At 43.7% G+C, this 24,856-nt stretch overlaps 1 protein-coding gene across 5 annotated transcripts in view; it reads right to left on the reverse strand.

Annotated features, from left to right (window-relative positions):
* Window positions 1–23,400: 23,400 nt before the first annotated feature.
* The window catches only part of LOC119178350 (sorting nexin-25), a 141,337-nt gene continuing 139,881 nt past the window's right edge, over window positions 23,401–24,856 (reverse strand). For all 5 annotated transcript variants that reach the window (XM_075882289.1, XM_075882291.1, XM_037429584.2 and 2 more), the window contains one exon: window positions 23,401–23,773. In XM_075882289.1, the coding sequence (XP_075738404.1) occupies window positions 23,717–23,773 (57 nt within the window). In that variant the 3' untranslated portion in view covers window positions 23,401–23,716. The remainder of the gene's footprint in view (window positions 23,774–24,856) is intronic.

The raw sequence follows: 24,856 nt of genomic DNA on the forward strand, positions 1-24,856 counted from the left end.
TTGCAAACTGCACATAGGTTAGTTAATGAAAATCCTGATTTGTGAAGATAATAATTTAACCAAGGAACTCTACAGCGAAAGCTTGTGAGGGTCACCTCACGTTGATGGGAAAGGCATTTTGCGGTGTTCCATGTGAATTGCAAGTGCCGAAATTTGCAAGTGCCGAAATTAGTTAGTGCAATTCCAGCATGCGCGGAATTGCACTAAAGAAACCAAAAAAAACCGAACTTCTGATAGGCTACGTGGTATGAGAGACCAAAATATCCCGAGAAGAGGAGACTGCTGTGCGGACGTTAAATGCATACAAACAGACACGAAATCCGAAATAATAATAGCTTTTGATTGTAGAGAACTTAGTTTTTGAAGAGCCAGTGTAATTGCCAGGAATTCTGCAAGACAAATTGGCGTTAAGTCAGGCAATCGGAGCACAAAAGACCAATCAAGCTGATGGAAAAAAAATGCCTACTCCCACCTTCTGAAGATGTTGCGTTGCATCCGTCGAAATTACCACGTAAGTAGGAAAATGACTGAGATGGTCTTGAAAGAGGCCCTCCAGAAAATGCTTTGGAAGTAACTTAGCATTTTTTAGAAAAATGTCATCGAAAACTAAGTCAACTGGCATCGAGCATAGGGTTTGGGGAGTTAAACGCTGAAGGGAAACGTGAAGATTCGATAACAGAGACTTGACGAAAATGAGTTGGGATAACGACGCCGCGGGCACTTAAAGAAAGAATCTGGATATTTGATGAAAACTGTCTGTGAACGGGTGAGGGGCACATCGTAGACTTTTAAAAATGTTTGTATGGTAAGCTGTCGAAATCTTGCATCAAGTGGAATGATTCGAGCTTCCAAATAAAGCACGCTATTCGCAACACACCTAGATAGCCCGAGACACAGCCGCAGAGTTTGCCTTTCTAGCAGTATAAAAGGTATTAATTTGTGCTCAGCAGTTCCAAAAAAAAACAGAACGCAACCAAACTCCAGAATTAGGGATACGTCAAGTTTGTATATCAAAAGTAACACATCTCTGCGCATCCCTAAATTGTTATTGCAAAACCGGCGTAACAATTCTAAGGCGCTTTCTGCTTTACGGGTGTTTGATTCTGTTAGTTACTACCAATTTAATCATCATCATCATCATCATCATCAGCCTGTCTACGTCCACTGCAGGACAAAGGCCTCTCCCATGTTCCGCCAGTTAACCCGGTCCTGTGCTTGCTGTTGCCAATTTATACCCGCAAACTTCTTAATCTCATCTGCCCACCTGACCTTCTGTCTCCCCCTACCCCACTTCCCTTCTCTGGGAATCCAGTTGGTGACCCTTAATGACCAGCGGTTATCCTGTCTACGTGCTACATGCCCGGCCCATGTCCATTTCCTCTTCTTTATTGCAGCTATGATATCCTTAACTCCCGTTTGTCCCCTAATCCACTCTGCTCTCTTCTTGTCTCTTAAGGTTACACCTACCATTTTTCTTTCCATTGCTCGCTGCGTCGTCCTCAATTTAAGTTGAACCCTCTTTGTGAGTCTCCAGGTTTCTGCTCCGTAGCTAAGTACCGGCAAGATACAGCTGTTATATACCTTCCTCTTGAGGGACAGTGGCAATCTACTTGTCATAATTTGAGAGTGCCTGCCGAATGTGATCCACCCCATTCTTATTCTTCTAGTTACTTCAGTCTCGTGGTTAGGCTCAGCGGTTATTACCTGCCCTAAGTAGACATAGTCTTTTACAACTTCAAGTGCACTATTACCTATCGCAAAGCGCTGCTCCTTTCCGAGGTTGTTGTACATTACTTTCGTTTTCTGCAGATTAATTTTAAGACCCACCTTTCTGCTCTCCTTGTCTAACTCCGTAATCATGAGTTGCAATTCGTCCCCTGAGTTACTCAGCAATACAATGTCATCGGCGAAGCGCAGGTTACTGAGGTACTCTCCATTAACTCTTATCCCTAACTGTTCCCATTCTAGGCTTCTGAAAACGTCCTGTAAGCACGCAGTGAATAGCATTGGGGAGATTGTGTCCCCCTGCCTTACACCCTTCTTTGTTGGTATTCTGTTGCTTTTTTTATGAAGCACTATGGTAGCAGTTAATCCCCTGTAGATTTCTTCCAGAATGTTTATATATGTTTCATCTACGCCCTGATTCCGCAGTGTCTGCATGACGGCTGATATTTCTACTGAATCAAACGCCTTCTCGTAATCTATGAAGGCTATGTATAGTGGTTGGTTATACTCTGAGCATTTCTCTATTAGCTGATTGATAGTATGAATGTGGTCAATTGTTGAGTAGCCTGTTCTAAATCCTGCTTGTTCCTTTGGTTGATTGAATTCTAATGTTTTCTTTACTCTACTAGCAATTACCTTTGTAAATAGCTTGTATACTACAGAGAGCAAGCTGATCGGCCTGTAATTCTTCAAGTCCTTGTCATCTCCTTTCTTATGTATTAAGATGATGTTAGCGTTCTTCCAAGACTCTGGTACTTTTCCCGTCAGGAGACACCTCGTAAATAGAGTGGCTAGTTTTTCTAACACAATCTGTCCTCCATCTTTCAGCAGATCTGATGTTACTTGATCCTCACCAGCAGCTTTGCCTCTGTGCATGCTCTCCAAAGCTTTTCTGACTTCTTCTATCATTACCGGTGGGGTGTCGTCTGGGTTACTGCTAGTTCTTATAGTATTAAGGTCGTGGTTGTCTCGGCTACTGTACAGATCTCTGTAAAACTCCTCCGCTATTTTAACTATCCTATCCATATTGGTAGTTAATTTGCCTTCTTTGTCCCTTAGTGCATACATCCGCCTTTTGCCTATCCCAAGTTTCCTCTTCACTGCTTTGACGCTTCCTCCGTTTTTCAGAGCGTGCTCAATTCTCTCCATGTTATACCTTCTTACATCGCATACTTTACGTCTATTATTCAGCTTCGAAAGCTCTGCCAGTTCTATTTTGTCTGTTGTACTTGACACTTTCATGATTTGACGCTTCTTAATTAGGTTCCTAGTTTCTTGGAAAAGCTTGCCGGTGTCTTGTCTAGCTACCCTGCCTCCAACTTCCACTGCACACTCCGTGATGATACTCGTCAGATTATCATTCATTGTATCTACGCTAAGGTTGGTTTCCTCGCTAAGAGCAGAGTACCTGTTCTGCAGTGACACTCTGAATTCCTGTATTTTCCCTCTCAGTGCTAGCTCATTGATTTGCTTCTTGCGTATCAGTTTCTGTCGTTCCTTCTTCAAGTCTAGGCGGATTCGAGCCCGTACCATTCTATGGTCACTGCATCTTACCTTGCCAACCACTTCCACATCCTGCACGACTCCTGGGTGTGCAGTCATTATAAAGTCTATTTCGTTCTTATTTACGCCATTAGGGCTCCTCCATGTCCACTTGCGGTTTTCTCGTTTTCGGTAGAAGGTATTCAAAATACGCAGATTATTGCGTTCTGCGAATTCTACTAGTAGCTCTCCTCTGGCGTTTCTAGTGCTGATGCCATAATCTCCTACTGCCTGGTCTCCAGCCTGCTTCTTCCCTACCTTTGCATTAAAGTCGCCCATTACTATAGTATACTGTGTTTTCACCTTACTCATTGCCGATTCCACGTCTTCATAGAAGCTTTCAACTGAAGCGTCATCATGGCTGGATGTAGGCGCGTAAGCCTGTACTACCTTCATTTTGTATCTTTTATTCAGTTTAATTACAATGCCTACCACCCTTTCATTAATGCTATAGTAATCCTCTATGTTGCCAGCTATGTTTCTGTGAATTAGGAACCCTACTCCCAGTTCTCTTCTGTCTGCCAAGCCCCGATAGCAAATGACGTGCCCATTCTGTAGCACAGTATAGGCCTCATCTGTCCTCCTAACCTCACTCAGCCCTATTATATCCCATTTAATGCCTTCTAGCTCCTCGAATAATACAGCTAGACTTCCCTCACTAGATAACGTTCTAACGTTAAACGTTGCTAAGTTCAAGTTCCAATGGTGGCCTGTCCGTATCCAGAGATTCCTAGCACCCTCTGCTGCTTTGCAGATCTGACCGACGCCGTGGTCAGTTGCTCCGCAGCTGGTGGGGACTGAGGGCCGTGAGTTAATTGACGAATGCCTACGGGAGGGGGTGGCCAGATACTGCACCAGGGTGGCCAATCCTTCTCTGGTGAGATCATTGGTGCGTACCGGCTTTAAGCCGGTACGCACCGCCATACCAATTTAAATTGTCCACGTAAACAATGTGTAGATATTTTTGTGCCAATACTTGTGGAAACCGATCATTTCAATATTGCAGCGAAAGAAATACAGGACCGGAATATAGGAAATACAAGTAGAGCACATTTGCAAACATTAAGCAAAAAAAAAACAGTCCGCCAAGCCATACCTCAAGCTCACTCACGTACGATTGTAAGATTTAATACAAAGTATTGATATCTCGGGATGATGAGAAAAAGGCAATATCATCGCATAGACGTAAAGAGGAACATTTTTATCAACTAGAATTGATGATAATAAGATATTAAATAAAAAAGGTGACAGAACTGATCCTTGTGGAACACCTCTTGTTTGTTATATGAGGCAGAAATAATTCTCTCGTGGCAACAAAAGAATTGTCTCTCAAAGAGAAACTCCTGAACCCAAGATACAATGTAATTGGGCACATCACAGTCCTCTATTCTAGAAATCAATATACTATGTTCAACACTATCGTAGGCTTTTGCAATATCTAATGGGACTAATGCAGAAAACTCACCAGGTACTTTTGCAAGGCAAATTCGGCTTTCCAAATCAAGATGAGCCGACCATATAGAGCACTCCTGTCTAAATCCTACTTGCCTTGGCGAAAGAATACCTCGACGAGTGATGAATTCACTGGGCCTGCTATTAAGAATTTTTTCAAATATTTCAACTAAGTTCGAAGTAAGCAAAATTGGCCGAATGTTATCTGGGAGGACATATTCGAGGCTTTGATTTTTTCGCAGCAACACAACTTTAGCAATTTTCCATGCGCTTGGAATCCATGTGTGCTGTACGGAGCAGCTAACAATATTCAAAGGCTTATCGGGATGGGAATTGAACATCAATTAAATAATAGAGCTTGTAATCTGATCCGGAGTGGGAGCCGCTTGATTTGCAGTTAGAATGACATCTGCCAGTTCTGCCATAGTGACTTCTTGAAAGCTTGAGGTTGAGCTTTGGAATGTCGTAAGTCACAAGCTCGACACAGCGAAATGCGCTTCAAGTCCTTTCGCGAAGCCCTCTTACAAATCGGTCGCCTCTTAAGGAGACAGTACTATACTGAATGCGAATACGCTGGTACCTGTGAAGATTGTTTGTTCTGTAAAAATCTGTACAGAGCAGATCTTTTATCGGGTTTCCCTAAACGTGAATGTAAATCAGATTTGTGTTTATCTTTAGGTATAGCGACTGTACGCTTAAACAGTGCTACGCAGAATTTACAGTCAACCCAATTTTTCAGAATATGGTTGTGGCACAAACGTTTACAAGCAGCCTTATGTCGCCTATACGCAAGCATACAATCTTCAGTCCATCAAGCCGAACTTGACGGTATGTTGCCGGACTTAACAGAATACTCTGCTGGCAGAACAGTCACTTATAGACATGCTACTACTGAAGCAGCTCTTTGCTGTCCGTCGCGTCCTCTCAATGACGAAAGCACAGAATTTAAAACAGTTTTATATACTTTATTATGGTGGCTAGAATTGGGAGGTGACGCCAACGGGAGCTCGGAGCCGCTCCTTCGTTTCGAGCAGCGCGGCGGTGGCGCTGTCGGCGGAATGGTGATGCTAGTTACGCGCGCGCGCCTTGAGCGCGCGGACCTTTCAAAGATGCTGTTGCTGAAGCATGATTCAGATAAATTGGCGATTCAGATAACTCACTGTGACGATGGCTGATAGAACGCCATTTCAAGCATTAAAAGAAATTGGCTGCCGCTGCAAGACTTCTGTGACGTTGAATCTGCGCAAATTAAAGCTTTCGTTCGCATATCCCTGCAGTGTTTTGGAGTGCAAGGCGACGGCGTTTTTTTTAAAAAAAATATTACCAAAGTTCTGGGCGAGGAAAATAAAACAAATATTTATTGCACATCATATTATTAGGAAGATCTATTGCACATCATGGAATACAGGGTAAAATAAAATAAAATGAAAAAATACGCACATTTACATACGCTCGGGAGTAGTTAAAAACATTGAAACATTGCACACAGACAGCGCATCGCTTGGCACTAAGTAATAAGAGGCATACAATCACTTTCCACTCGGCAAAAAAAAATCAATAGAGCTTAAAGTTACAATATCAAACTCAGAGCACGCGTCTAAGCTTCAGCAATTTCATTCTTTCCTGCTTAGCGTTTCGTTTGCTGTTCTGGGCTTTGACATGAAAGTGGAGCCTAGTAAGAACATAAAACTTGATAATTTTGTTTGTGAGGGACATATTGTGGTCAGGGCAGCCAACAAGTGTAAGCTTTCTTAACTGCAAGAAGGAAACCAAGTCCATGATGCTGTCAGGTTTGACTTCTGTAACACTGAAGCAGTGGGTAAAAGTGTTCTCGAGAGTGGTCACGAGTTCATTGAGCTTGACTGATGGGTACAGCAGGCCTCCTCGGTCAACAGCAGCCGTGAGGGATGCTGCAGCTGGAGATGGATCGTTCTCGCCTTGTAGGAGCTGCTGGCTGCACTCTGCACATTTGGTGCTTGCAACGCTTTTTCTTGCCACATATCCAGCCATGTAGAATATGAGTCTGGCATCGCTGCTTTGCACGACCATGTCTGCATGCTCGGTGCCGTGGCCGTATTCATTGAGCACTTCATGTGCTTCGGCAAGGTTTCCTACGTCAAGAAGCTCGTCTAATTTCCTCCGAGGAGTGAGGTCCTTTCCGTTGTCAGCTCCCAGCAGACTTCTCAGCAGTCCTGAGGACACATTGCTTCCTTTCGGTGGTTTTGCCAAATTCTGGAAGCTCAAAGTGTTGACCGAGATTAGGAACTGAGAGGCAGTCGGATGATCATTGCATCCAGACATTTGTCGGACGATTCCAAACAGCCTCTCCAGGGGGTCCTGACTCAAGCGGCATGTCATCATATAGCTGAAGTTCAACTTCATCGTCAGGTAGCGGAGAAGGTGTAGCGTGCTTGATAAGGTAACACGAAGCCCCTCGGCTGTACTGCGGCTTAGGAAACCTCCGGAGCCAGCAGCTGTTTCCCAATCGTCCAGGTAAGTCAAGAAGTTTTGAATGCACTTCTCGTGCATCCCTCCAGGCTTAAGTGCACCCGAACTGCACCTTGAAGTCATGGCCTCAATGAGCCTTCTCATTCTTTCCACAAAGCTGACTGTCGCCGCTGTGCTCCCATCATTTTCTTCGATGGTTGCATTGTACAAGAAAAGGCCTCTGAGGACTTCATCACTGTAAAGCCGCACTGCATAATTTACCCTCATTTTCTCAAAGCCATTGGGATGCACAACCGATTTGCTAATATGAGGCATGGCTTTGAGAGTCGTGTCATGCTGTTCATCAAGCTTCCGGGCACAGTCAATAGGGTCAACACTGGCATGGCCTTCTGGCAGTTTCACGCCCGTTCGAACAAAGGTGTTCCTCACACATTTAAGAAGGTGTGGGAAGTCCGAGATGAAGTGCAGAAAACGTTCTGGGTCTGTAGGGTGCTGCCTTCTACATACTGTGTTTTCTTTCCTGCCGTGTATGCCGAATGAGTGCCACATGCTTCTGTTCCACGCAGCTCCATCAGTGGTGATAAAGTCTACGTGCAGACCGGCGTTTTCGCTCATGACTACTGCTTCGAGGATTATTTTGCCTAACGTCTCGGACTTCACATTGCTGCGTGATGCGAACACACCAATAATCTGGTGCCACGTGCCTGTAAAAGGCACGAACAATACTACAACGCCATGGTCACATGCTACGGAGCGCTCACTCTCTGGTGTGAACTTCCCAAGGTCCACAAAACCTTCGATGGTGCCATCGGTTCCCAAGCTCAAGTGTTCAGATAGCTTAATCTCATCAATTAGCAGCCCACCATGGCGCTGGAACAAGTCCATAGATTTTGTTTTTTCCGCCACAGCAGCAAACACTTTTTCGCTCAGGCCGAATCCACTCCTGTAACGCTTGAGATATCGACGTAGTGATGTTCGAGAAGGCAACGCCATGATGTTGTTTTTGCGTATATGCTCATAGAGGCGTGGGCTTTTCATGGACATAATAAGGCACTCTAGAGCCCATTCACTTTCATACTTCATCCCTTTCGTGGATTTTCTTTTAGCCGCAGCAAAGCACGCCTTGACTTGTTGCTGCTGCTTAATGGGTAGGGCCTTCACCGCTTCTTCAAATGCTGTAGAATCATTCCGTGCATTCTTTTCTTTCATTTGTTTGATGAGTGATTTAGCCTGCAGGACACTCAGGCGACTCCTTTTCGCTTGCGCTGTTCGCAGCTTAAGCCTGTATGAAAGCTTTTGGGACTGGGCCACATTTTTGCCTTTTCTTCGCCTGTAGGACTCACGATTCAGGAGTAGTCTTCTGAGGTGCTTGCATTGTGGGCAGGCTTTTTCTGGCGTTGGAGCAACCCCACGGCAAGATGGGCTGAAGGTTCTGCCATCAAAAGTCTTCTCCTTGTACTTTAAATTCACTCCAAATTCACCAGTTTTACCAAACCCTCTGCATGGTATCATGGAGTCGACGTCGCGAAGCAACTCTTCTGCCATTTCGATGTCGGTAATGTCAAGGGTCTTTATTTTTGTGGCTTGCACAAAAGCTGTCGCTTGAAGTTTGTTTTCATCTGATGTCATTAGCACATACTTGTCAATAGTCAACTTGTCACCATCTAGTGCGCAAACTGTAAACACCGTGGCGTTGTCGGCTCCAGCAATTAGATGTCGAGCCCAGTAAGCGCTGGGAAGACCACACTTGCGGACGTCGGGAATTGCGGGCACATTCGGAACATGTATTTGGTTACTGTCGCTTTCTGTGCTGTACGAGCCAGCTGTCTCCTCGCAAGCAGACGTGCTTGGTTCCTGACGCCGAATTTTCGATGGTATAGGCCGCAAGTGGATGTTCTTGACGTCCTTTTCTTCGGCACTTTCTTTGAAAGATACGCAGGAACATTTGGGAATATGGTTGGCACCGCGTCAGATTTCAGCACCGGTTTCCCTCGGGGAATCTGAACAGTTTCGCCGTTTATCACATGCGTGTAAAAACGCTCAATAAACTGCTCGTCGAAATGAAGCTCACATAGCGCCGACTTCACGTCCAACGACTTGTCGGCACGGGGTACGGCTCGTTGCCAGGCTTCGAAGAGGGCAGGGTCTTTGGGAACAGAGAAAAGAGAAGCACGCTGACCTTGCTCCCTCGATGACACATAGCCGCTCGTGCAGCCAGGAGCAAAGCAGTGGCGTTGCCTCGCTTTCGTAGTGCTGGAGTTCATCCTAAGGTCGGCACTCACACTGTCATGTCAGCAACTAAATACATTTTGCCATAAGCGAGACATCAACGCGGAAAACTGCACACACCCAGACACGCTTCCAGAGGCGAACCAGCGAACCCAGCGGCGAGTCGACGAGAGAGCGCGGAGCGCGCGCTTCGCCCGCATCACTATGCCGACAGGAGCGCCGTGGTGGCCGTCGCGGCGGCGCTTGAAAACGAGGATCGCGCGCGCTCGGCGAATATGCGGGCGCTGGCGTCACCTCCCAATTCTAGCCACCATAACTTTATAGTTGATGAACCATTGTTGCCGGATACCAGAGGTGTGGTGTGGTAGCATTATCTCATAGGTAACAAGTACATGATCACTACTTGTCCCATTATCAAACGTTTTCCACGATAAAATAATAAACTGGCCACATGAAAAGGTCAGATCTAATATTAATGAGCTTATTCGGCGTAGAAAGGTAACTTGACCAGAGTTATGACAGCGAAAATTATTATCCTGCAACCAATTCCACAATCGTTTGCCACAGCCATCTGTTTTAAACCCCCAAGAAGTGTGATTCGAGTTAAAATCCCCTGCCAATAAAATTGAACTTGAAGAAGAATTCTTGACACAATCTAGGTGATCTGTGCTTTTTACTCCATTTGGAAAGTACGCATTGATCACTGTAATCCTGTAGGAATCGGGTAACAAACAATCTATACCTAACAGTTCACAATTTGGACAAATACGTTCCAAAGTTACAGTAACATGATCATATATATTTGAAGAGATTAGGGCCATTAATCCACCTCCTCTAACTGGCCGATCAAGTCCAAAAGTTTGAAAATTATTTAGAGTAAATTTTTGGTTTACTGAAAGCCAAGACTCTTGAAGTAATATTATATTAAGATTTGTTTGCTGTATGAGATAAAAAAGATCTGTATAAGCGAAAGATGCGGAACGGCCATACCACTGGAGAACTTTCACAGGCCCTATGGTGGACTTGATATAGTTGACTCAACCGCAGAACGCAAAACGTTCTGCTCGTAGTTGCCATTAGTAGCACCTCTTTTAGGTTTCGACATTGGTGAATTGTTTGTAGGCAACAGAGCACTGCGTCGCTTACGAATGATATTACCAAGCCTCATGTCACCAAATGACCCACTGAGCCCCGCAAGGGTCTGCGCCTGAGAACTGACAAGCTCTTCAGGGGGAACATCTTGACACCTACTGTTTTGTTCAGCGTCGATGTGCCCAGCTTCCCTCTGAACTGTGACAGTGTGTGCAAGGAGGAAATAAGGCTGTTTAAACTGGCAGCGAGCATCTCGGTCAAATCTTCAGCAAAGGTGTTGAAAAACGGTTCCATAATAATCATTGGCATAGTTTTATCTGTCACTGCCGACACTGAGGAAGCAACCGTAGCTTCGATGGACCCACACTGGCATAACGTAGCAGCCACATACCCGACTTCGCGCTCTTTAATGAAGGATGTTGCCTCAGATCGAGAACAACGGCGTTTCTCCACAATATCCAGAATTTGTGTTTCACGTTCACGAGTAGGGCAGTTATTGTTTGTGGCTGCGTGTGCTCCATCACATAGGCAACACCTGCAGTTCTCTACCCAACGTTCTGATGTAGCATGTGACCTACTGCATTTCGGATATCTCAATAAGGACCTGCAAGCATTATCGTTATGTCTAAATCGCCAGCAGTTACGGCACTGCAGTGGGCGAGGTGTCAATGCCTCTACACGGAATACGTAAGGCCAGGCCTTCAGCTCTGAGCGGCTTGTGAGACCCGCAAAGGTAACGATGACGCTTTCAGTAGGGACCCACGTATCACATACAGGTCTGGTACACCTGTAGACAGGTACCACGCCTATCGGAGAAATTATCTTTAAGAGGCTTCAAGATTAATATTAGTAGGAATACCGCGAACAATGCCCTTCATGCAAGCAAGATGAGGGGGGACAAAAGCGCGAACAGCAATGAACGCAAATCTCGTGGAGGCCAGTAAGTCCTTTAAGCATTGAATATTTGAAGACCTGCATAGTATGCCAGTCTTGCCGAAGCGCCTCACCTCCGAAATGTCCAGAAAATGCACGGTTATGTTGCGAAGCTCTTCTTGAAATTCCTCCTTTTAACCGAATGGCTCCACCATTTAACCGAATGGCTCCACAAGCACGACGGGCAAATTGCTTACGCCATTTTTAAGGAAATACTCCAGTGGTACCGATTCAGCCGGGCGACTGGCCGATCAGGGCGCGCCCTGGCCGGGACCGGAGACCACCATTGATGGCGCCTGAAAAAATCAGCAAAAAAATCCGCTGCAGATAAAGGACCAAAGGCGATAAATGTGGCCAATCCCCTCTCAGCAGCAACGACGGCAGTGAACGTTCCACCCGATTACCGAATCACACCAACCTTCTTCTCATGGCTCTTGCAGGGAATTGGCCGAGTGTTACGTACATAAATGTTTCTTCGCAATACTTCTCGTACAAGCTAGGGATAGGTACTAACTTAATTATGGAATTTAGCTCAATAATATTTGTCTGACTGGCGAATTCCTCTATGGCGTAGTAAACATCCTCGTGACTGTAGGCCAGCGTACAGGCGCCAAAAGAAAAACCAACTGATTCAAATATTTCAAGACCGAAGTTTCGAAGAGGTGGTACTATGAAACTTCTCAACGACGTGTAACGGCGACAGGATATAAAGTAATGACTAATTGTTTCCTCCTCCTTACAGAAGAGACACAGAGGAGACAGCGCTTGACTTGCTTTATGTAAGTAAAAGTTGACGAAGGTAACCCAGCAGCGAAGTTTGGCTATAGCCTTTTCTATTACTTTTGACCGCGATAACTCACTGTTCCAGGGAAATAATAGGAGCTTATATTCTGGAGAAGCTGTCAGGACAGGGTCTGATAAATGCGGAATGATGCAATTACAATGTCACCAGATGTAGAGAGTGAAGAACACACAGATGAGTCAGTGATAATTGCTACTACTTTATGTAAACTGTGTAACTTCTGGAGAGCTAATATTATGGCCATAACTTCAGCTATAAAAACTGCGATAAAATCCGGCAGGCGTAAAGAAAAATACCACTCCAGTTCAGGGCAGAATATTTCTATGCCAACTTCTTCCTTGATTTGCGATGTATGTGTTGCAATAACTACAATCGTTAGTAGATCATTTAGATGTTCTTGTGACAGTCCATTTAAAATTCTATGAGGTAATAATTTCGCGTGGTTTGTGAGAATATCGTGGTAGACAATGTCTTTGAATTCAAGCTTGCATGGTCAAAATACGCACATCACGAATTCGTACATTCAGGGAGTAATCCCCAGCGGGACTCTTCCTCTTCAGTGCAGTGGCTGAGCCCTGTCTGGAATTTTCTCGAGTATTTCTTTTTCTTTTTAATTCGCCAGTGTTTGCCGCACTCGCGCTCAGCAGCGTACCTCCATCATTGTGCCGCGCCGACTTTGAAAATCACCTCACTCACGCACTTCACTCAAAACATTGCTATAATTGATATGACACTTTAATCAGAAAAAAATTTGTTAAGAGTTGCACCTAGAATATAATTTAAACAATGTACATTTCTACTATAAGCCACTCATTTCTGTCAGACTTCCCGATTTGGTACCTAGGCCGATGCCCAAATTTTATTTTTTTTTCAAATCATGATTTTGTTCTTTTTATGTATTAATGTAATATTTTTTTTATTTCAGGATGAAATCAAGAAAAAATGAACATGAGCTGGGCACGTAGCACGTAGACAAGATAACCGTTTGTCATTAAGGATAACTGACTGGATTCCCAGAGAAGGCAAATGCTTGAAGGGGAGACGGAAAGTTAGGTGGGCCGATAGGATTAGGTAGTTCACAGGTATAACGTGGCAACTAAAAGCACAAGACCTTGTTGATTGGCGAATCATGAGAGAGGTCTTTGCCCTGCAGTGAACGCGTAGTCAGGCTGATGATGATGTAATAAAATTAAAACCTATATTTATAAAATAACTGCCATGGCGTGTGTCACCTTTGAAGTTTCTACACCACTGGAGAACCAATAATTTTAGAGGCAACTGGGAGATACTACTTAAGTTTTCTTTTTCCGTTTATTATTCATTTATTGTTTTTTCGAAATTACACATTTCTTTTTTGTTTTCACTTGCCTTCATAAGTTCAGATTCTCTACTTTCATGACAAAAAAAATGAAGCTTGTCATTAAACTCAAGGTTTGTTTAAATACTTTTAAAGAGCACAAAGTGGCTTATAAAATTTTTAAAGAGGTGATTGTCTAGTCCCAACTGGAAATTGTAACCTGGCTGCTTGCTATTGCCTTTTGCATGAAGAGTTAATGGAAGCCACATGCTCGATATAATCATGATTCCCAGACTCTGATTTGTTTATTTATTTTAGCCAATACTGCCTGCTTTTAAAGTAAGTCGCAGATAGGAGTGGATTACATATCTATACATTTGATATTACATTTTTATGCAAGAAAAAAACGGAAAGAATTTGTAACAAAAATGACGTGTCATAAGTTGATGATGGCATAATCATCTAAAAAGCTCATCTTTGCCACATAGATGAACGTTCATCGCAATGTTTTAAACGCTTTATTCTCAAGATGCACTGTGGACAACTCATTGTGATAGGACGTCACGCTTTTGGTACTTCCGATTGGCCGCATGGACTTATTGTTGTGTGCGAGAGTGGGTGCCAAGAGCTGTCAGAGTCTAGCAATTCAAGCTGACGCTTTGTGCTGAGTGATGCGAACACGGCATTGCTTTTGCACGAACTTTTTTTTCTTTCCCCACTTTCTAGAACTAGAAATAATTCGCTCCTGACCTTCCCTCCTTTATTTCACCTTATTAGGCTAACCGTTGATGTAATTATCAATACGTATAGCTGACTCCCATCTGAGGGCCACTGTCTCTTTATATGTCTATTCACCAGAGTGTTTTTTTTATTTACTACCCCAAAACGTCAGCAAAACAGAATACAGCCTTAAAGACAGCACCTGTTTATTCTTTAGCAGCTAGAAACGTTTAGCGTTTATTTTCATGGACTCCAACCACCCGCGACGTATACGCTCAACGTAAGAATCACCTGGAAGTAGCCAATTAGTCGAAAAGCAAGTGCACGCAACTCGTCAGTTTGCATGAAACGTCAACATTGACACTCGATCTGAAACCAACAATGTCAATATCAAGCGCGACAGGAAGATGTTAGCAGATAACAAATGCGTGGAAAGAAGGGTCATTCAAGGCACTAATCCAGCATAAGCTCGCAAGGTCAGAAGTTTGAAATCACACAGGATGCTTTTTTTTGTTCTTTTTTTAAATAGGAAAAGAAAGTAAAGCGAGCTACGAGCTTGGTGAAGTTTGGAGCTTATAGGCGGTCAGGTGGTTTTCTACAATGCTAATAAAGTGCAACAGACCATCTACTTAGAGATAATGCAGCAGCCAAGCATGCCATGACAAAATTCGGTTCGAATAGAGGTGTAGAACCATTCCCAATTGTATATCTACTTAAAATGCGTGAGAAAGGAATCGTTAAAAAACAAGTAAAAAAATTCCGCCATATCCACGAAGTGAATGATGATGAGTGGGCGAAGCTCCGGAGGTAAACCTGGTAAACCATGAATCCTCTGTACATTTTGCCCACTCGATTTTATTAAATCGCTCCCCCTAGCGTACGTCGCCGCACTAAATCGAACGATTGCCTTCAACCAATGACACGCGCCATATGTGACATCATTCCTATTTTATAAGATCTCGCGTCTTTCATCAACTACAAGTACCGCTTTCTAGTTTATAACATCTTGCATCTTTTCATCATCAGCTACAAGTACCACCATCTAGTAAACACTACAAGAACTAAACGAGAGGTGGCTACATACAGGAGACGGTACCGCCATCTAGTGAACACTGCAAGAACTAAACTAGAGGTGGCTACATACAGGGGACGGTACCGCCATCTAGTGAACACTGCAAGAACTAAACTAGAGGTGGCTACATACAGGCTACAGGGGACGCACAGCCCACGCCCTAAGGAGCTTCGCCCCTAAAAAAAGAGGTCTGGTTGCGGCCTCACTGGCGACCATCTGCACTCTTTCAACAGAGCAGGATCGCCCATCCTGGTGCAGTTCCTGGCCACAACCTCCCATGAACACAGCAATTGCCCCTTGGCCCTCTGTCTTCAGCAGCTGCAAAGCAACTGTCCAAGGCAGCGGTCAGACTTGTGATGCAGCGGAGGGTGTTAATAAGAATCCCTGGGTACAGACAGGCCGCCATTGTAATCTGAACTTGGCTACCTTTAACACTAGAATGCTATCTAGTGAGGCTGGTCTAGCTGGGTTATTTGAGGAATTAGAGGGTGTTAAATGGGATGTAATAGGGCTCAGCAAAGTTAGGAAGACACGTGAGGCTTATACAGTGCTGAAGAGTGGACACCTCCTATGCTACCATGGAGTAGTTGACAGAAAAGAACTAGGAGTGGATTTGCTCATACACAAAAATATCGCTGGCAACATAGAGGAATACTATACCATCAGTGAGAGGGTGGCAAGTAACATAATGAAGTTTAACGAAAGGTACAAGATGACGGTGGTACAGGCCTACACGCCTATATCGAGCCATGATGATTATAAGATTGAACACTTTTATGAAGACGTAGAGTCAGTCATTAATAAAGTAAAGACACAGTATACTATTTTTATGGGAGACTCTAACGCCAAAGTAGGCAAGAAACAAGCCGGGGACCATGCAGTGGGGGAATATGACATTGGTTCTAGAAATGTGAGAGGGTAGTTTGTAGTAGAGTTCGTGGAACGTAATAATTTACGGATTATGAATACCTTCTTCAGAAAATGGGCTAACCGTAAGTGGACGTGGAGAAGTCCTAATGGCAAAAATAAAAATGAAATTAACTTCATTCTGTCTGCACGCCCAGACATTGTACAGGATGTAGAAGTAGTTGGCAAGATTAGATCCAGTGACCATAGAACGGTAAGAGCTCATATTCACCTAGATTTAAAAAAGCAAAGACGAAAACTGATACGCAAGCCAATTAATGAACTGGCAGTGAGAAGAAAAATACAGATTCAGAGTTTTGCTTCAGAACCGATAGATAAACAACGTTAGCGTTGACACAATGAACGATAAACATACTGGTATCATCAAAGAGTGTGCAATTAAATTTGGAGGCTCAGTCACTAGACGAGAAACTGGCAAATTATCTCGGGAGACGAAAAATCTTATTCAAAAACAACAAATGATGAAAGCCTCAAATGCAACTGACAAAATAGATCTAGTGGAGCTTTCGAAGTTAGTCAACAGGCGTAAAATAGCCAACATGAGGAGGTATAACATGGAAAGAATTGAGCAGGCTGTAAGAAGTGGTAGAAGCCTAGAAGCTGCGAAGGCAGACTTGTGCATAAGCAATGATTGGATGTATGCATTGAGAAACAAGGAAGGCAATGTCATAACCGATATGGATAGGATAGTCAAGATGGCTGAGCAGTTCAACAGAGAGCTGTACAGAAGCCAAAAGAACCAGTTTAATATTGTGAGAAACTATAATAGTCCAGGAAAATTTGACATCCTACCAGTAACGATAGGGGAAGTAAAGAAAGCCCTAGAAGGAATGCAAAAAAGCAAAGCGGCTGATGAGGATAAAGTAAAAACTGGCCTTCTGAAATATGATGGAGAAATTGTGTTAGAAAAATTAGCCACCTTATATACAAAGTGTCTCTTAACAAGAAGGGTATCAGAATCTTGGAAGAACGCCAACATCATCTTAATCCATAAGGAGACATCAAGGACATGAAAAATTATAGGCCAATCAGCTTACTTTCGGTTCTCTACAAACTATTTACAAAAATAATAGCTAATAAAATTAGGACAATATTAAGAGTTCAATCAGCCAAAAGACCAAGCAGGGTTTCGTACCGGCTACTCCACGATAGACCAGATTCATACTATCAATCAGGTAATAGAGAAATGCGCTGTATACAACCAACCTCTATACATACCTTTCATAGATTACGAGAAGGCGTTTGGATCAGTCGAGACATCAGCAGTAATACAGGCACTATGGAATCAGGGCATCGAGAAACCATACATAGACATACTAGAAGAAATCTACAGAGGATCCACAGCGACCATAGTTTTCCATAAAGAAAGCGACAGAATCTCATTAAAGAAGAATGTAAGGCAGGGAGATACGATCTCTCCAATGCTATTCACCACGTGTTTACAGGAGGTATTCAGGACCCTAGACTGGGAAGAGTTAAGGATAATAGTTAATGGGAGTACCTTAGCAACCTGCAATTCGCTGATGACCTTGACTTGATGAGTAACTCAGGGGACAAATTACAGTTCTTGATTACTGAACTGAACACAGAAAGCAGGAAAGAAGGTGTGAAAATTAATATGCACAAAACTAAAGTAATGTGCAACAATATTGGCAGAAAACAGCACTTTGTGATACGTGGAGCGATGTTACAAGCTGTAAAGGAATACATCTACTTAGGACAGGTAGTAACCGCTGGGCCGAACAATGAGAATGAAATAACTAGGAAAATTAGGATTGGGGCATCACATTCGGCAAGCATACTCAAATCAAGAATACCCTCAAGAGGAAGGTATATAACAGCTGCATCTTGCCAGTGCTTACCTACAGAGCAGAAAACTGGAGGCTTACACAGAGTGTTGCGCTTAAATTAAGGACAACGTAGCAAGTGATGGAAAGGAAAATGATAGGTGTAACCTTAACAGACAAGAAGAGAGCAGAGTGGGTCAGGGAGCAAACCGGAGTTAAGGATATCATAGTTGAAATCAAGAAAAAGAAATGGACACGGGCCGGACACGTAGCACGTAGGCAGAATAACTGGTGGTCATTAAACGTAACTGACTGTATTCCCAGAGAAGGCAAATGCACGAAGGGGAGACAGAATGTCAGGTGGGCCGATGAGATAAAAAAGCTTGTGTCTATAACGTGGCAATGGAAAGCACAAGACCAGGTTGATTGGCAGCTGATGGGGGAGGCCTTTACCCTGCAGTGAGCGCAGTCATGCCGGCAGATGATGATGATTGCCAAATCCACATGATTTTCCCACACAATTTACAATAATTGAACATGTGCAGAGAGAAATTGCCTCGTTTAAAACCTGATGTCACTTGTATGATCATTTCAAGACTTCTCACATTAAACGTTTCTTTTTCATAAAATGTCTTAAACTAACTTTCTTGTTAGATATTTGTATTCTATAGTTAGAGCAATATGAATCATTAATGATTCATTACCACAAAAGTCTAGTGGTAGAAAAAGTGTGTAAAAAAGTCATGTTTTTCACATTGTGATGTTATATTATGAAAATGTGCAAGTTACTATGAAACAGCTAGCACATTTTAAATCGGCACGAAAACCTATGTTAAGAAAAAATATTCATTGCTCATGGCTACAGATTAAAAAAAAAACTTTTTTCGTGTAATCTCCTTCCTTATTAAGCAGCAATTACGCTTAAGAGATTTACAAATGCTAGTCCTAGCTGGTTGTATCGTTCTCCATCTAATATATAATTACAGAGAGATAGGAAAGAAAGTTGCAAAAACAGAAGCCATGCTAGTGTTACTCCCAAGTGCAGCTCTGATAAGTTTTGCCAGTATAGTCTCAATGCAGATGGAAGTTGCTTTTCGATCGATGCACCGTTACATCCCTTCACACTCCCGCCATGACCAGCAAAAAACGAGCGAGACTCTGCTTGAAGGGCTTGGCCCTACAAGATGCACCCTCCATGTGACAAAAATAGTTTCCCATCTACTTAAGCTACGTTCGTCACCAGTGTTTGTGAGCTTTTACTAATGGGTAGCACACACAATGTGCTATACAATACTGATCATGACGGCAACCCATTAGGAGTGTCTATATAGTCATGTTAAGAAATATGTAAAACCATAGAATCAAGCTCGCCCTTTTTTTGTGGAGAGCTGCATCACCTCCATTGTGAAAAGAATTCTTCCGTCGGGACAATCAACTAATTCAGTGCTTCGTCTTGTTTGTTTACTAATCTACACAAGTAAACTTTGAGCAAATAAAGTGTACAAATGCATTCATTTATTTATTTAATCTATGCATAGTGTAGCAGGCCCAAGAATATACTATCCAAGGAGTTGGGATGTCCTTCTTTAATGCTAGAGGACTTCACATGCAATATTCGTGAGACTTCTGGAGGAGAGAAAGATGCGACAACTTCGTGAGGGGATGCATTTTATGTCCAGATTCCCCATTTGAGTTAGAAGACAAACAGCTGGGCGTTGTAACTATTGCACGGCATCAGTGGAGCAATGATTACCCCAAGCACTTTGGCAGCGGCCCACGGCGATGAGAGCAAAACAGGCGGTGAAATCTATGAGGAGGCTTTTCACATGCTTGAAACACATGGTATGCCTCTTTAATAATAAACACACGGTATGCCTCTTTCTCCACTGTACAGTGGCTGCTTCTATCCACAATTGGCATTATTTGTAGTAATATAATAGCACTTTCAATGGAAAAATGCACTTGCCAAGCTTGCGGGTACAACTAAACTTGAACATATTTTAAGTCGGCCCATGACTACGGGAACACAAGAGAACAAGGGACAAACCAAAGCGCTGACTCGCAACTGAAGTTTTACTTTGAAAAAGATGAATGAAAAAGGAACACTTTAACCTTCACACCTATGTGACCGCATCAAAGAACTAAGCTTGATGAGCAAATCTGCATCTGCCGAAGTGTGCCATCCCTACAACATGGGCGTATGCAGGAAGCGTTGATCCGCAATGGGGCACTACCATCGCCACGCCATTTTGATGGTCCATCTGTACGCGCCTTTCTGCTGTCCGTGCCACGGGTATAGTCAGAAATGTTTTTCGGGAGGGGTTCAACCGACCCGACTGATAAGGGGGGACACAAGCATAAGCTTTTCCCAGTGACGTGACTGTTGGAGGTCGTTTGAGCAGATTGTGTACATGTATATCTAAGTCATGAGACTCCCCCCCCCCCCCAACTTTTCCCCTTGCGTATGCTTGTAAAGAGAGTAAGTAAAAGTAAAGTAATCACAGTAAAGTACAGGTCATTATTTGATTGATATGTGGGGTATAATGTCCCAAAACAACTTTATAATTAAAAGAGATGGCATTGAGGAGGGCTCCGGAAATTTTGGCCACTTGGGGTTCTTTAACATGCACCCAAATCTGAGCACATGGGCCTACAGCATTTTCGTCTCCATCGAAAATGCAACCGCAGCAGCTGGGATTCAATCCCGCGACCTGCAGGTTAGCAGCAGAGTACCTTAGCCACTGGACCACTGCGGCAGGTGTAAACGACAAGTAGAGTAACTGTTTGCAGCAACGGCCTCTCGTCGCATCATCGAATGAACTAGTCTTTGAAAATGCATCGTTGCGATGACTTGTCCGATCGAAGAAGACATTGTTAATCATTAATCTTTCTTAAGCATAAATGGTATAGTCCTCGTCGTGGCAAAGTGCGTTTCACAAGTCAAGGACGGCTCCGCTTACAACGAGGAATAAGAGGTATACGCAGCATGTTTTTGTACATTCATAATTACATTTCGTTTTCGCTTACTTTGCTGAGCAAATAATTTCTTACTGTCGAAGTTTGTGATTACATGCCTATGGGAATGATTTTTGTGTTAAGCTCTTTATGTCGAGTAGCCCTGACGCAGTGATAGCTTTTAGTCAACAATTTTTGCTTTACTGCATGCATCAAGCACGCTTGCGATGCACAATAAGTAATTTTTTTTGTAAGTTATGCTGCACATTACAACATGATTTTGCGGGCGTTATTTTTCGGGCAACCTTTTTCACAACCTTGGTTGACATTACAGTTGCAATGTGACTTTTGATAGCAATGAAGTACTCCAATTGTAGAGGTTTTATCGTGCGCGGTTGCAAGGGCAAAGTAATCATTGTTGAGACATGATCAGTTGATCTGTTGATCAGTTGATCTGTTATCAAACCTGGGGTGAGAGTACAGCTACACACATGGAAATGTCTTGTTCACTGGGTATATGCACTAGAAAACTTGAATATGTGCAAAGATGCGTAATGTCCTCGTTTTACTTTTTTTTTGTAGGTTTCGTCACTCTGCCCACTGAAATGACAGCCTTGTGGCAAGGTGCCTTCCCTTGTTTCCAAGCATACAGCCGTCATTTCCGTTTACGTCAACAGATTCAGAACTGTACATAATATTTCACCGCACAGCAGATATGCCACTGTTCTAACTAGTACCTGGAATCGTGTTTACAGCACTTACGCCAGCATAAACAGGAGCAGCCTCGTACTACACAAAATCGCGAGTGATCAATTCACTAGTGATGAAGGAATTAACTCCGGTCTCCTTCAGAGCATAGTGCAGCATAGTCGATTTCTCAGAACCCATGAACTCTGACAAGAACTGCCAGAGTGTGCAACAAGAGTTTACTTACGCTGTACTGAGCACCATCCGTGCCTGACGGTTATTGGTTTCGGGCATTCTGATGTGAGTCACTGGATTTCCAGTGCTTGCATCAACACCTTCATGCTAATTCACACTTGTGGTATGGCATCACAACACAACAGAACCTACCAGCCTTCTCTAGAGGGCGCAACTACAAACGCGATCGCGCGCCGAGTAAGATACTGGGCAAGCACGATTTTACCAGCACCTGAACGGAAGCGGAGGAAATGTACACCCGCGAATCTTTTCGCCAGGGGAGAAATGAGCACTACTGTTTAAGGCAGAACATTACCAACCAACATGTATTGTCTCTAAAGGTTCTCGTTTCTCGCATTCAGTGTCACCACCCGAACTTTGCTGAGCGCATTGGCTTCCTAGCAATGCGAAGTTACCCCCTTGAAATATGCTCTTTAAATACATCTCTAAATATTCATGTTATTGTACGGATCTCGCACAAGGTGGGTGAATAAAGGTTTCTGAACGTGCGACGAGCGTGAGGACCACCAAAATGATGACCCCGACGGTAGCGATCTTCGCGGATGACGTCAAGCGCATACCTTGTCACCCAAGGTGTGTAAGTTTTTTTTTTTTTGCTCTTCTTTCCCAAAAGAAAGTACTAAGGTTTAGTACTCTGGCATGACCCTGCAGGAGCATGTGGTGGAGATATACACACAGCTGACTGAGCCTGTCCTGCAGCCAAAGGCGGGCAATCTTTCACTGAAATGTGGCACTTAAAGGGGCCCTGCATCACTTTTTGAGCGTAGTCAGAAAACGCAGCCGATCAGTAGTAGAGGCTCCCAACAACACGTGAGCCAAATATTACAGCACAGCAAGCAGCCTGCATTTCGCAATAAATTATCAGTCAGCTAAAAATTGCTTTCTCTTCTCTCGACAAATGACGGATGGCGCTCTAGAATCACTCGTAGAAAGCTTATCTATCAGCCATTGTATCAGGCCGCGACTTGTCCACGCGTGCGTACCCGATCACTCTGAAAAAGTTGAGCACTCAAAGAAAAAAAAAAGTGCTCAAGGTCACAAGGTGCTTGTTGGCAACATATTTTCTTCGCGCCTTCCATCCCTCCCTGCTTAGCTTCCAGCGCTTTCGTCAGGACGAGAGAAGAAGGAATGCAATTGCAGCATATGCGACAAATCTTTGTAACTCCATTCGCACTGGACGGATTCTTAAAATTTTTGCGGCGTTGAACTTGATTTGATTGATTGATATGTGAGGTTTAACGTCCCAAAACCACTATATGATTATGAGAGACGCCGTAGTGGAGGGCTCCGGAAATTTAGACCACCTGGGGTTCTTTAACGTGCACCCGGCGTTGAACTTATAAGGCAATAAGCTCTTCCAGCGAGTTTATTTCATGGTTACTTGAAAAAGTGCTTCAAGGCCCCTTTAACACACAGTACCAGTTGTCACAAACGATTCATGTGCATGCTCTAATATCCGAGATGAGTGCTTCCCACATTATGCACAACTAGTGCGACTTTATTGCAGTATTCACAGCAAATATATACAAAGCTATCTAGTCGGTTTTTTAGAAGGTGTGATCTCAGTAAAAACTCATTTGAGCTAATGTTTATGAGATGCAGAATACCAAAAAAAGTGAGGCTTGATGAACAGGGGCCAAAGAACTGGGAGTCTGTGCTCAGGTCGCCACACTAAGATCAGTGTCCTACCATTCTTTTGCTAGAAACATGCCTGGCGTTCTGTTATCAAAATGACTAGAGATGTGTGGGCCTTTTGACTGCAGTCTTGCAGGTTGCTCCATACGAGCCTCGCGTCACGAATGAGGCTGCAGCTCTGGGGCAAACTCCAGCAAGAATGCTTCCAACAAGTCCTGAAAAGAAAGAAAAAGCACGCACATATTGAAATTGAGGGCTAGTTACTAGCATCTACGGGTCATGTCCTGTTGCCCTAATCCGAGCCAATATTACTTTCATTGGCCAGATCTTCAATGGCACAACGCGGCTATCACGAGCCATTTCTCATGGCAGGTGTGACATTAAAAAAATCAGGGCCAAGCTTGCACTAGTGGCTCAAGGCCAAAGGCATAACTGATTCTTAGCTGGCCCTGGCCACTCAAAGCAATGCCAAGTAATTCCAAGTTCCTGTCGATTTCCAGCAGAATTGCCTCCCGCCATTTAAGCTACACTACGTGGTGCACTACATTAAACAAGCCGAGGCTCAATTTGTAGTGGTGCGATTCCTGGTAAGTGGCTTCCCAATTGGCAGCACAAACCTTCTTCAGTCTCCCAATGACTGCATCTGGCGCAACGTGCGGGTTTTATACAGCATATGCTCACTTGGCCATGACATCACAGCCGGTGTGACCAAGCGTGAGCGTTTGTATGCAAAGCTCAGGCTGTTGGCAGAGCAAGGTACTATACGTATGGATGGTTTTTGAAGGAAAGGAGTTAATGTCTACCTAATGTGTCAGCATGACTAAGCTCCTTGTAGAGGATGGGAGAAGTGGGATAAAAAGAATAGTAAAAAGATAAAGAAAACTGAGCATTCGCTGCACAGGAGTGACAGAAAAAAGAGATCGGAAAGATGGGAGACAGGGTCGAAAGAGTTAAAAGACGGGCAATGATCGGTGAGAGCTACGCTGGCATCGCAGATCGCAGACGACACAACCATTCAGTTTGAAATACACCGAGCAAGTCCTGCAGTGTGTGAGCTATACTCAGCGACAAATTTTCTTGACAGCAGTGTGTAAGCTACAGAATTCAAGCACATGCCTACTACTACATCACAAAATGGGAGACCCGCAGTGGATAGTTGGCGATCCAGTTGGCGCACTGTAAAATAGCGAGTTACGACACAACTACGTCGCTTGCACCCAGTTGACTAGCCGCAGTATAACACGGCGAGAACACGCATGTTCGTTATCCCGTTCTTTATTTTAGCACAAAGAACTCAA

Source organism: Rhipicephalus microplus, chromosome 2, assembly GCF_043290135.1.
Source record: "Rhipicephalus microplus isolate Deutch F79 chromosome 2, USDA_Rmic, whole genome shotgun sequence".
NCBI classification, from domain to species: Eukaryota; Metazoa; Arthropoda; class Arachnida; order Ixodida; family Ixodidae; genus Rhipicephalus; species Rhipicephalus microplus.